General features: G+C 46.8%; 1 protein-coding gene across 1 annotated transcript in view; it reads left to right on the plus strand.

Annotated features, from left to right (window-relative positions):
- Positions 1-14585, plus strand: part of GAB2 (GRB2 associated binding protein 2) — a 91726-nt gene that overhangs the window by 65270 nt on the left and 11871 nt on the right. Inside the window, 2 exon segments of the mRNA XM_032679125.1 lie at positions 10949-11189; positions 13231-13817. Coding sequence (XP_032535016.1) covers positions 10949-11189; positions 13231-13817 — 828 coding nt within the window.

Genomic DNA, 14585 nt, shown 5'->3' on the forward strand with positions numbered 1-14585 from the left:
TGTATTGGTCACCGAACCACTTTTCATCCCATAGATGAAGGATGATGTTGATGGTGATGAGATGGGCACCAAGTATTGGATCTCACCCAGATCTGTCCCAGCAGCCAAATACACTAAGTTCAGACATGAGTCATCTAGGTAATTAAAATAAAAAATAAATCCCATTCCTGTGAGGAAGTAAGAGTGCTAAGAAGGGGCTTGTATAGAGTCTGAGCAATCTGGGGAAATGCTGCCCTTGCAGCAAGCAGAGCAGGTGATGAGCCCAAAACAAACTCCATTTCAGAGGCGGTGAAAATTCAGCTTCTTCGTTTTCACTCTCTCTGTAATTCATTTTTGTACACTTTCAGTGTCAATTTTGATTCACACCTTTTCATTCTGAATTTGAATGAATTTCAGAAAAGATCAAGAATTGCACTTTCACATCTAAAAAGCACCTGATTACAATCTTCAGTCAAAGAGGGGCAATCCACCCCCATAAAACGATCTACTCTGATGAGAATGAATTGAAATACCTTGACCTTCTCCCCTTTTACTTAAAATTCACTTTTACCCTCTAAAGGTTTCTTGTAATTTCTGGCTTCAAGCAATCCCTTGGCAAGCTCCTATTTTGATTAAATTGCATTTTCCAGCTGGAGGATGTCAGAACGTTTTCAGCTGGCCCTAAGCCAAGCACAGAGCATGGGCAATGCACTGGGCAAGAAGATGCAGATTTTGGTCTGGGTGCTGGTACCATCTGTGGTGTGTGCAAAGATGGGTGCAGCTGCAAGGGTGGTGATGTAATCTGATGCTTCTGGGGTTTAAGGATGGGCTCACTGCACTTTGTGAGCTGGTTTGAGAAAGGAAGAGGAGGGTGAGGAAATGCTGAATAAGCCCATGGGATGGTTCCCAACCCATGAGCAAGCATCAGGGCAGAGATGGTTTGCTCTGGTCTTCAGATGCCAGAGGATATTTTGTTCCTTAGTCAGGGGATGAATGCCAAAATCCAAAAGTATTACCCTGAAGGAGATTGTGATAAATCTGCCTTACTTATGTCTCCTGAGGACCAAGCTCTACATTACGCTCCACTGCTCCACTAAACCCAGCTCTGCTGCTGCTGTGTGTTAAAAATAACCACAAAACCAGCCCATGCTTTAGTGCACAAGGTTCAAACAGCAACATCCATACAGGGAGTTTGCTCCACTTCTCAGTGCAGAAATATCCAGCAGGGAGAGACTTGCTTGTGCATGACCAGATGTGGCAGGGAGATGGAGGGTGTCCAGGTGGAAACACTCATGCACAGAGAAAAGAAAAACAAGAGTATAAAATGGAGCTCAACTGGTGGTGACCAAGGTCTATGAGGATGTTAAATCCAGCAGGATTCAGGACTCCATCCCAGTCTGCATTTTCTTTGACCACCCTCAGCTCTTTCTTGGGATGAACCCAATGGGGTACAAGCCATGATGGATGGGGAATGTGGGAGCAGGGACAGGACTGGAGCTGACCCTAACCCAAAAGCATTTGTGGGAGAAGCTGCCAGCCTCACGTTTCTGAATGCAAATACCACCCTAAAGTATTGCACTGCTTTCAACCCACGCCAGTTCTTGCCTTTGGCACAAGCCACGCTCCCTAGTCCCTGCCAAACCAGTACAGATGTTTTAACACCCACCGGAGCTCAGATAATTACAAACAGAATTGAAAGACTGGTCGGAGTTGTTTTCATTGCCTGAACTCTCAGCCATTCTCAAGCAAGATGCCTCCCACTTTCTGACATTGCTTTCAAAGACATTTTTGTGGGACACATTACTAATACTAGTTTTATTATTAGGGGAATGCCAAGAAGCCCCAACCAGGATGAGGATCACATCATACCTGCTGACTGCAGAGTGAAATGAGTGCAGGGAGGATTTTCATGGGAAATTAGAGCTAGTTTCTTACCAGTAGCTTTCCAGCCATGGCATTGCAAAGCTCAGCTTGTTTTCAAATGGGTTTAGGGAGTGTTTTGAATGGGACAGAACCATGTGATCAGCTGGTAGGCTCAGGTCAGAGAATGCTGCAGGTCCTTCTTATTGTAGATCCTCATGGGAGACAGGGCCCATCATGGAGAGCTTGTGAGCAGAGCATCTGAGATGAAGAAAGGAGCAGCATTTCCTGCTTCCCTTTAAGAGGGAAGCCAGCAGCAAACACTTCCTTCCTGATCTGTTCTTGTACAACCCTAAGATATAGGAGTGTGGCCTGTGATCAGGAGCTCTGTTCCCTCAGGCCAGTTGCAAACAGCCAGGTTTGAACTTAACAGATGAGAACTGATTCAGCATGAATGAAACCAGTTGTCATATGCATCTCCCCTGGGGGCACTTACAAAGCATCTGTGGGGAGGAGGACCAAGAAAGCCTCCTCAAGCTTCGCTCTACATGAACCACGTCCTCATCTCTTTTCCATGAGGATGCTTTGAGGTCCTTCTGGACATGCAGGTTCATTTTGTCCTTGCAGTTGTTATCACAGGTGTTAACTGCTTGGGTGGAAACTGACGGGCACAAGCTGCTGGGCTCAAGCTGTCTTCATGGCTCTTCCCTCAATTCCTGCTGCAAAATTCCTCATCCGCCATGCCCAGTCATGAAAATTTCCATCCAACATTATTCCAGTTCATTTCTGGTTGCTGTGGAGACCAATTTAAATGAAACTCTAGTATTTTGAAAGAGAATATGAGTCTAAGTCATTTGCGATGCAAGGTCCCATGCTAATAGCATTAGCATATTATTTGATTATGGCAATGTGTAGGGAATAAATTCCAAGTCCTTTTGCCATCATTGCATCTTAAAAGAAGAGGAAGAGAAAAACCTCTGGGCTTTAGCTGATAATGAAGACCTTTACTGCATGTGAACTGATTTCTGAATGCATGAGCTTTGGGGGTCACAGGCATTTTTAACCTCATGGCAATGAGAATAGCTTGCTGGAAGGACCTTTTCTTTCTCTGCTTCCACTGAGCGCTGTTAATAGACTGTCTAATAAGTAGGACTTGAGTTTTTAATGATGGCCAGAGAGATCCAGGATGGCTTTTTGAGCTGTTTACGTCTTTGCTGGAGTGTTGGTGTGGAAGAGCCCAGCAAAAGAGCAACTGTGCAAGGCAGAGGTTTTTACTTCTTGCATTTTGCCCTCTAACATCTCAAGAATGGCATCGCCTTCAGTATTTCTTCAGATGATTCCAGTATGTGGACAGAATATGCCCATACCCCTGAATGGAAAAAAAAAAAAAAAACACCACGTTGCAGGGAGACTTCTTTTGAGAGAAGATGCTGCAGAGATGGAAAAGGGAGAGTTGAAGTTTCAACAGGAAGAAAAAAAAAGCCAAACTATTTCATTTTTTCTGTCACCATCCCTAAGGGCATGTTTTGTGGGGTTGAACTGACCCTTGCTCACACTGACCCCTGGGTCACTTTGTCGCGGGTTCAGGGACACAGTATTGCAGCCAAGAGGGTTAATGACTTCTTTTGTCTCCTCTTTGGACTTTTGCAGTCGATGTGGCTGATACTGCCCTGTCTGAGCATGATGGGCCCCCCTGAAGCCATGTGAGAAATCTGGAGCTCTACTGCAACCCAGTGTCCCCATCTTCGCACCCACCTCCCTTTTCTTTTAACTCATCAGCTAAAATACCACCCATGGAGCAAAAAATAACATTAATCCTCTATAGAGGAGAGAAAAATGGGGCCAAATTCCTGCAGTTAGGTCCCACGCATAAGTGCAGATGCACCATTAAGAAGGAGACTGAGAGAAGAAATTTGGGGATCCTCTTTCTTTCCCCATTACTACCTTGCTGAGCGATGGTGAAGCAGACCTGTAACAATGCTGCTGTTTTATTGACTCCCCGACAAACTGGGACTTGTAATGTTTCTTCCCCCAAGGTAAGGTAAGATCGAAATAAATTACTTCTGTAAAGAGCTGGGAATGGCAGTTCTTCTATAATACAAAGTGCAAATATTTGTGCCTCTTGTGCACTCCTCTGAATAGAAATGGTACTAAATCATGCATAAGTAAAATAGGTTCACATTTTCTCCTAGTGAAAGTTTTCCTCTGCTCTCCTGGAACACTAAAGACCTACACTCCTGTTGTCATAAAAAGGGCTATAAAATTTAAAGTGAGCCGTTAAGAAGCCCTGGCTGGGATTAGGCTGGGGTTCGTTATTTCTCCTTCTCCATCCCTGCTAAGTGAGGCGTGCACACATGTTTGCTCAGGCAAGGGAAGGTGGCCACATACTGCTCACAGAGAATGATAAGAGGATGAGGGGAAATTTGTTCAGGACCTAAAAGCATGTTTTTCCTGGGCTAGGAGAAGTCAATGATGCACCAGCTTCTGGGCTTTGCCCCCGCTTTTTGATGGCGTGTTGGACCGTGGCACTTGGATGAGACTTTTGTCTTGATGTCCAAGGGAAAACCATGTTAGGAGATGCCAAAATCATTAGTTATCATCATCATCATGATAAATAGTAATAACCGATTGTAATAACCAATAATAATATCCAATAGATCCTTTAAAACAGGATGCCAGAGCTTCATATCACACAGTAAGAAAGCTGGTTTGATCCTGGGACATCATGAGTCTATCTGACTTTTTCCTATGGGAAAAAAAAACTTCTTTTTAATCTATCTATGTATGAAAAACACCATATATATCATATATTATATGATAAATGTATCATCTCTTTCTGTAGCTCTTAGCTTTCAACAGCTTCAGCCCTGTCCTGCAGCACTGGGCTCCACAGACTGCTTGTACCTCCAGACAGATTTGCTAAGGATTCCCCTGGCATCTGCTGGAATCATATATGCCACCCACAGGCAGAAAGCAGCTATTTCTGCACATCCCCATTGCCTTGTTTTTTGCCACCTTATGCTTAACCCAATAAAGGCAAGAATACCTGCCTTGAGACCACTTTGTGTTTTATACAGTTACACAGTATCATCTTTGCCCTTTCCCTTTGTTCCAGCCCTTTTTTTTTCCCATTTAATCCCTCAACAAATTGGTTTTGCAATATCAGAAATGATGATTCATGAAGCAGAGAGTTGGAGATGAGGTTAGTTCTGTGCAGCAAATGAAGGCCAGCCCAGCCCACACTGCCACCCAGGGATTGTCCTTCATCCTCAGCTGTAGGTCGTTGTAGCACTCCAGGACTCTTTGATAAGGATGTCCCAGGTAGGGTGCTCAAGGGCATGTGTAAGCCAGGTTTGCAAGCATCACGTTCGTCTGCTTTTATCTCCAGCAGTGAAGCCCTTATAACAAAAATAAATAGGTGCACACCAGGTATCCCCATCTGGCCAAATGGTAGACTTCCAAATATAGACACGAATGTTGAGCTCCACAGTCGAGTGGCAGATTTGCTCTTCAAAGGGTAACCACCATGTCCAGGGCATGTTGATATGAAACAAAGATGGGTCACTGACACCAGGGGATATTTCCCAGGGCAGGGGTGGAAATTTGGGCTCAGCCTCATCTCACTGAAGCAAGCCTGTGTTCTCCAAGGAGAAGCATTGCATTGTTTGTATTGCAGTCTCTCTCCCTTCTGCCCCTTTGTCCTTCAAAGAATTGATTACTGTTAAAATATCTGAGATATATAATGCTTTGAGGTCAGGACTTGGTTCCTTTTCCTCTTCTCACTCTCCAGCACTGTGATTTTTTTCCCTTGGTTCCCGTGCTTCTCCAAGGCAGATGCTCCTACTCCGCCGCTATTTTTCAGTTGTTTCATACAAACACAAGCACAGCACTGACACTAATGGAGAAAGACGATGCTAGTTATTGTCACCTTTGTCTCACTGTCTCTCCCATAACTCTTTCTTGGGTAATTCTCCCTGTTCTGTGTCAAATGCTTAAATAATTGGGGGATCACACTGTTGTCCATAGAGAAAACCTAAAGGAACCAGTGCAGCTAAGTATCATGTAGATGACTGAAATTGGGTAAGAGAAGCCATCTCCTTAGCCCTCTGTGCAGCAGATCTTGTCTGTAAAGTGGAGATGCTTCTCCTTTCTCTTGACCACTCTCTCCTGATCAGTTTCTCAAACTGATCTCAAATGGAAATTAGCATCAGAAACTGGTAGGGAAAAGCTCAAAAGCCCTATGTCACTGTTGTCCCTACCCTTCAGCTCCTCTGCAGTGGAGGATGCAGCTGTGCCCTGTCATCTCTTTTGGGGAGCTCCACTCCCCTTCTTGGTACCCAAAATTCAGGCGGTGATAAATATTAGGGTGCCTGTGTCCTTGCACACAGCTCCCCATCCTGATGGAAACTGGAGAGGGGAAATTATCGTAATCAGATGTTGTATCCCACTAACCTGCTGGAGGAAAACTTAGTGACCTGCAAGGACATCCTCAGACTGACAGCAGCTTTTCCAGATACCATCCAACTTGGAGGTGATAGGGAAAGCTTAGTAAATAAACCTTCCTCTGGTACCATGCTCATCCTTATGGCATCCCAAGGCCTCTTGGCAGCACTGTGGCAGGTTGACTCATGCATTAGACATGTTGTTTGTTCTCTCTCTGCCAGGAGAAGCATGTGGAAGGTTTGTTTTGGTAGGGTCGTTTGTCTTGTTTTAATTATTTCTTTTGTATTTGTGCTCAAGGAGTGAGCTGGCAGCAAAAGCAGATGTGCAGGCAGATTCCCCTGGAGAAAGTTTCCCCTTTTTTTTTGCTAATAAATGGTGAAGGTGCTTCAAAGAGTGAGGAAGACGATGGTGCATCAGCACAGTCTACCCTGTGCCATCCTAAGGATTATTTCTAGTAGATTTCTACTATTCCCTCCTGAAAGAAAGTCCCATTGGCCACAAGTTTAAACTGGCACAAAGTCAGCTACGCGATGCAAGGCATTCCGTGGCCTTGTTTGCCAGGGCAGATCTGAGGAGCCCTTATCTGTGGAGCCCTTGGACCAGTCCTTGCCAGCTTGGTGTTGGCATCATAGGGAATTTTGTGCCACTCAGAAATGCCAAGCAAGCCTGGCACCGTTTTTGCGAACACTGACAGGAATTTAGCTACACCCAAAAATCAGCACCTTCCCAGGGGTATCATTTCAAGATATAGGAAGTTGTAGTCCCAGCCTCTGCCTTCAGGTGGGGGAAGCTGACATTGCTCTGGTGAAAAAGGATATTCTGAGCAATAAGTTCCAAAGGAGGCTGAGTTATTATTGCACTCAGATAAGCCCAGGAACACTGTGTGAAGCTATGTACACACACCAATAGTCAAGTGCTCTGAGCAAGGGAATTCAGACTTGTCAACAAGGAGGGAAATACCACTTTGAGGGATTGAGAACATTCATAAAAAATTCCTGGCTCCCAGCCTAGTCCATCCCATTGCTGGCCGTGCTCTCAGTTATGGAATTTTGCTTTGGGGATGTATTTCATAGGGAGGTTTACCACTTTGCTGCAATAAACAGACAAAAAGGTGCATCTTAACCTTGACTAGTGAGTGCTGAGCCTTCAGCCAGTTGAAACCCACCTGGCACCATGGAGGTTTGCAGGGCTGTGCTCACTTGTCCCTACCAAGCCTCTGGCTCACTTTCTTGCAAGGACCAGCGCAACAGCTGTAGCCTGAGCCCAGCAAGATGTACATGTAGAAATTGTGCTGCTGACATTGAATTTTAACTTGTGGGCGTCCAACACTGCATTTTCCAGACCATGGGAGTCGAATTCCCCAAACTCAGAGGAGAACTGGCCAGGAAACTTGGGGTTAAGATGACACTTCCCACATGGCCCCACTACATAATTTTAACTCTGGCCCCCAGGGAATGGCAGTAGGAACTGCGCAGGATCTTATCCCTCTTTGGCTGTACTTGATACATTCCTTCAACATAAACTCAAGATATCAACATAAAGCCAAGGGATTAGAAGGCTTGTCTACACTGTTAAATGAAGGAGATTCATGAGTTTATCCATGGTCCTGAGATGGATGGCCATGAAGGATGGAGAAACATCTTTCTTTTTGGCTTTTCAACAGATAGAGTTGAGTATCTTTGGTCATGATGCAGGTGGGACGGATGCCTGGAGGCATCCACATGGAACTTATTCACTAAGTGCCCTGCATGGATGTGGGAAAGGAGTGTTGGTCCTCATCTCTTGGGAGCTGGGCACTGCAGCATGGCAAGTTGAAATGGCTTTGGGATCTCTGGCTCATATTCAGTCTGCATGCCTTACCTTCATGGGGACCTTTCTGCGTTTCAAGCCAATGTGATGTCCTAACCTTTCCCTTAGCATGTACTAGTCTTCAAATACTATTTTTCTGCCTCCATTTCCTTTCTTGCCTCCTTTTCTGTCCCCTAGCAGGACCCGTGGTCAGCGTGTGACCTGGGCACATGACCTGTCGTTTATTCTAGTGCAAAAAATCCCCACAACATAAAAAGTCCAGAGCAATCTTGGCAGTCTCCTTCCATAGGATTTATCTTCTCAGCCCTCGCAATACCCTCCCAGCCCCGCAAAGCAATCCATCTCTCACCTACTATTACGGAGTTCATCTCACAGACCTAATGGAGTACGTGAGTCCTGAATTGGCTCCTGCTAATGCTCTCAGTGGCCAGGTCGCTGCGGGAAGCGAGCTGGGAATTCATTTTGAAAATCAATACAGATGCCAATAGAGCCGCTCTCCCCAGGGAAGCTACATGCTTTTACTAGGCATTGCCTCCTGCCCCCCCTTCATTCCCCATTTTCATTTATGTGGTCGGAGTAACCATGGAGTAATTCATACTGATTTCAATGAGAGCATCTTCTGCACTGCACTCTCCAGTTTCCCCAAATCAGACTGATTTTTGGGAAAAGATTAGGATCTCCTGGTAGTGCAGGATTCACAGAGCTCCCCAAAGTGTTGTGATTTGAAGTTGCTGTTCCCTGGGGTGATGCTGGGGACCATCTCCTTTGTGCAACCCCATTTCTCCCCTTAGGCTGTGTTAGCACAAATAAATCAGTGTAATTTCTAATTCTTGAATGTATTTTGCCCTGCCATGACATTTTGATGCAATGGCAAATGCAAAGCCTGCAAGGATAGTGTGGGAGGACAGCTCGGGATGTTGGAGTGATCCCGACCTAGTGCAGTTCATATTGTCCCCAGAAGTGAACTTCACACTGGATTGGAGACATAACACTAATCTGTCATCCTCACACCATCCTCAAGGAGTCTTGGCCAAAGCACAATGTCACAGGCAATTCCTGGCTGTGATTTGGGAGGTAGCAAGATGAAGGGTTCCTGAGAGGCACTTTAGGTGCAGCCCCCTGTTTTTGATGGCGTTGTGGGTTTGGGCTCTCTTGTTCTGGTTGACCACAAAGCACTTGATTTGGAACTTTGATTTGGGATTTTCATAGCTCTCAAGGCACCTTTTCCAATGGGAATCATTCTGCACTGCTATTGGATAAATATTTAATAAGAATGAGGGTCAAGGCACTGTTTTGTCCAAGGACACTGGGATGGCCATTTACTCCCTTGAAAAGCATCAAGGGATCTTTAATGCCCATGCGAAGAAGACAGGAATCAGAGTTTTAAGCTGTCATCCCCACCATTAATGTCAATGTTAAATATTGATCCTTTCTGTGTTTAGCACAAACCAAACAACAGAGTCAAGCTCTTTGGCTTCTATTAATGTACATTTTCTGCATCGGGTGAAGTTTGAAGTAACACCAGGGGAAAAATGTAGCAGCAGCCAATGAGCAGCAGATAGATTGATTTTGTATCTTGACACGACTCAGAAGTTGGTAAAAAAATCACTCTGTGTGGAGCATCTCGTTGTCTGAGCCATGACAGCAGTTTCTCTGCAGCGTAAGAGAATCAGGCTCAGAATTTCTGGTGTGATCTGGAATTTGAGGGAAGGAATGGAAAGAAAGAGATTGGAACCCTGTAAAATCCCCTTCATCCCTGTGTTGGAGCATGGGTGTCTGAAGTCAAATTTGAAGAGCAGGTGGTCATGCTGGGGAGCAATCGAAAATCAGTGGTGGCCAGAGATCAGGTGGATTTCCACTTTTTGTTAGGAGTTGGGTTTTTTCTGTGTTTCAGCACCAAATAAATGTAAATCACAACTATTATAAAGTGTGCCTTCAGTGAACCACAGTTAGTGGTTTTCACATGCCAGGAGTGCATGCATGGTCTTCTGTGTGGTCTTCTGCAGTCAGAGATGGATCAGCTTTCCCAAAATATTCTGCAGCTTGTGGTTTTTCTGGGATTCTGGGTTTTGGTTTTGGTTGGTTTGTGCTGGGGTTTTTTTTGTAATGGGAATTTACAACTTGGCTGTAAGAATTCATCTGTGGTTCAAACTCATGAAGCATAGTTATAAGAGGACTAGAGTAGCCAGGTGATTATTCCTGACCTCTGGGATATTCTCCATTGAAAAGAATTTAATATTTTAAAGTCTCTTTTTCCTTAAGCAGGAGGAGCAGGCACTAGGAGTCATGCATTGGGTGTGCATCCAATTTTATTAGCATAAAACAGCAGGACATCTCTTGAGGTCACAAAATTAGTAGAGAATTGGGAAACATGAGAATGTTTTTTGATCTCCACTGCCATTATGTCCATCCAGATTCCCACCCTGTACCCCAGTTTACCCAACTCTAAAGGGATGGCAGTGATGCCCTTACATAGAGGGATGGGGGTGATTTAAATCACATCTCACTGCAGTGTGAAAGCTCCTCTCTTTTTTTTTAAATCAGGTTTTAACAACCCACTGATCTCCCCATGAAATAGGCTGACATCCCACAGACATCCCTGCAAACCACTAAGCATGTGATGAAATAGGATAAAATGATGAAATATGATTCTATGATAAAATATTATAAATATGTATTTCCATACATGGTACCTATAGTTGCTCCAAGTAGAAGAGGTGAGAGCATCACTTGGAGTCATAAGCAAACCCCACTGACCTCCATAAATGACAGAACATTTAAGTAAGGAAAATCCTGGAAACACAGGTTGCGGGGTAGCTCCATCTGCCACTCACGTGTGTGTTTTTTCCCTGCACAGACACCCTGAGGAGCATTGCCTCCATGAACCATGCACCACGGTCCTCCCCGGCAGAGCTCAGCAGTGCCAGCCACCACCTGCTGCGAGAGCGCAAGTCCTCAGCACCGTCCCACTCCAGCCAGCCCACCCTGTTCACCTTCGACTCACCTGCCAGCCACCTCCAGAGCACCCTGTCTGCCAGTGCCCCCCAGGACTACCTTTTCCTCCACCAGTGCATGAGCAGAAAGTCAGAAAACACAAGGTATTTTAGCCCACCTGGGAGCAAACCTCAGGGACAGCTGAGGGAGGGCTGGGTATCAGTGGCTCAACTTACCTCCATTCTTGGAGGTCTGCAAAACCCAGCTGGAGAAAGCCCTGAGCAATGGTCTCATCTCATTGTGGTTGGGAGGAGGAGGTCACAAGCTCCCAGCTTTCCTGGCTTTCTGGATTGCGTTAAAAACTGTCTGAATGGCTGGACCCAGAGGATGGTGATCAGTGGCATGAAGTCTAGGTGGAGGCCAGTCACTAGAAGTGTACTCAAGGGGTCAATACTGGGTCCAGTTCAAAGGGCCATGGAGTTGCTGAAACAACTGGAGCATCTCTCCTAAGAGGAAAGGCTGAGAGAGCTGGAACTGCTCAGCTAGTAGAAGAGAAGGCTCAGGGGGATCTCCCCTGCAGATAAGGTGCAAAGAGGATGGAGCCAGGTTCTTGTTAGTGATGCTCTGTGCCAGGACCAGAGGCCATGGGCACAAACTTAAGCACAGGAGGGCTCCTCTGAACATCAGGAAACACTTTCACTGTAAGCGACCAAACAGTAGCACAGGTTGTTCAGTGAGGTTTAGCAGTCTCCATTCTTGGAGATATTCCAGAACTGTCTGGGCGCAGTCCTGGACAACCAGCTCTAGGTCACCCTGCTTGAGCAGGGGGTTAGACCAGATGATTTCTACAGATCCCTTCCAACCTCAACCACTTTGTGATCCTGCAGGCAGGGCCCTAATTCCTGCCTTTAATCAGAAAAACAACAAACAAAGGGATGGGCAGGGTTTCCAGCACTTTGCCAGTCACCCCTTCCAGAGCTCACTGGGCTTCGTGGCAGCTTGGCGGTGCACGGTGTGGTATTTCTGAGCAAGCGACAGTTCTCCGCCTCCAGACCCAGCCGGTTGCCTTAAATAGCGAGGAGTTTTTTTGACGTGAAGAGTTTTGGCTCGCAGGAGCAGCGAGGAGGGAGGGAGGGGAGAGACAGTCAGAACCCAGCTGGCGTGGACTGAGAGCAGAGCCCGGGCTGCAGCCTCCACTGGGCTTTCCTGCTGCAGCTGACTTTCCCTACTTGAAAAACAACAAGAGAAAAAGGCTCAGAAAAATTAACTTCAGATGGAGTTAATGGAACAGTGTTTAAAAAAACGGCCCTCTGATGCTCCAGCTGTGAGGATACCTAAAAGCCACCCTCTGAGAACCCAAATGTGGCTGGGACCCAGAGGAGAAGGGAGCAAGTACTAATGCTTTGGTGAGCAGAAACAAACTGGCCGGTGGCATCTTCTGCAACTGGGCCAGAAATAATCATCTGATCAATGCCCAGTGCATGGGGCCAGGCTGCAGAACTGCTGGGAATCCCTCCCCTCTCAGCTCTGGAGCTCTTACTTTACTCATCCATAAAATGAGGGTAATAGTAGCTAATTGGCAGGCAATGCTGAATAATTAACACATGATGTTTCAAGTCCTTGACCGAAAGGACCCTGCCAGAACCGAAACCTCTTCTGGGTGTACTGAGCTCCAAAGGTGGCGGGAGCTCAGTATTTGTCTTATCACATCACTTGTTTTTTCCCCAAATAAGCCCTATTTCTGAGCGCCCTCTCGTGCTGGCTCCTTGAAAGAGTCCCTATTGTCCCTGCAGAGCACGAACCCTGCCGAAGCAGGGGTTGCAACCAGCGTCTCCCAGATTTTCCCATAGGTCCGGCACTTTCCCAGTGATTTGCCACAACTGGAAACTCTCCCATAACCCTTTCACGTTTTCTAACCACAATGACTGATACAGGGCAGAAGCCTCTTCCATGGGGGAATGTTTATGTGGGGCTGGCTGAGCCCTTTCTGGGTGGGAGCATGTGGCCCCTAAAAGCCCAACCCATGCATGGTTATACCTTTGCAGGCAAAAAGACCCAATCAAGGTTACCTTTCACACCCTTGCAGCGTATATGCATTAGGTCTTCATGTAAGTCAGTAAGGTGACAAAGAGGAGAAGCAGAGTTTGCTGCACCCCAGGACCAGCTCTCCCGCCATCTCAACCCCTTTGTCCCCTTCCTCTGCAGGAGTGCCAGCTTCTCACAAGCCACACGGTCTGCCTTCTTCATGCGGAGCGACACAGCGGTCCAGAAGCTCTCTCAGGGCAATGGGCACTGCGTGAACGGGGTTGGTGGACAGCTCCATGGCTTTTACAGCCTGCCAAAACCCAGCCGGCACAACTCGGAGTTCAGGGACAGTGCGCACGATCTCCCACGCGCCTTTGGCTCCTACACCCACCCCAAGTCAAGCCTCACCAGCTCTGAAACAGATAATGAGGAGGTCTACACCTACAAGACTCCCAACAACACCCTATGCAAGGAGTTTGGGGAGCTCTCCACGGACTCCTATGACATCCCTGCCACCCCACTCTCCATCTACCAGATCCCCAGGACATTTACACTGGACAAGAACCACAATGCTCTGGCTGTGGCCGCCAGCGACTCACCCTCTGCACCACCCCCGCGGCCCCCAAAACCTGGGCAGACGGAGCCACGGTGGGGCAGCCCACCCCAGCGGCTCCAGCCCAGTGAAAATCTAGGTCTGGCCCCCATGGCAGCCACCATTCCACGGAGAAACACGCTGCCTGCAGTGGAGAACAGCAGATTGCACCGAGGTGAATTTTGGGGGTGGGGAGCTGAGGGTGGCTTTGTCCTATCTACCAGCCTTGGGCAGATCAGTCCCACGTGGTAGGGCTGGAGTGCTGTTGGCATCAACCAGGGGGTGGACACAGTCCACCCCATCCTCCCCAGTCAGGATCTGGCCCTGTTTTTTGTATTCAGCAGGCATAGAGAGGCATCCACAGAGTTCTGCCCACCAGAGCTGCCCAGATGACTATTGGCTATGTTGTACCTTGAACCAAAACCCCAAACCCGCTTGCTTATGAAGCCCTTCACCAGATTTTTGTGATTTCAGCTATTTTTAGTTTGCCTTCAGTTCATAACCAGGTTTATCAGAACATACTTCAGCCTGGTGCTGCCTTGGTTTTGCTCACCAAAGTGGGTGAGCAAAACCTTGGGTTTGCACAGGTTGCACATTACCTTGGTTTTGCACATCTCCAAGACCCGATGTCCCCAGCGCAGTAGAGATGCTGTTCCCATTGGCCGTGAGTGGGCCATGGATGAACTTGCCCACTTGTACCTAGAATGACAAAATTGCAAACTTAGAAAAGGTGGTTGAAGAGAAAATACACTGTAAATTTTACACAGAGCTCTATGAAACGCTTCTTCCATCTCCTCCTACCTAATTGCCAACATTTAGGCTGAGATCAGACCCATGCTCAGCAGTAGGCAGACTTATCTAAGAGCTTAGCACTCATCCTCACCCCATCCTTCCCTTACTGGAGGCTCCCAGCCCCTACATCTGCTGAGCAAGCTCTAACAGA

Source organism: Chiroxiphia lanceolata, chromosome 2 (genome assembly GCF_009829145.1).
Source record: "Chiroxiphia lanceolata isolate bChiLan1 chromosome 2, bChiLan1.pri, whole genome shotgun sequence".
Classification (NCBI taxonomy): Eukaryota; Metazoa; Chordata; class Aves; order Passeriformes; family Pipridae; genus Chiroxiphia; species Chiroxiphia lanceolata.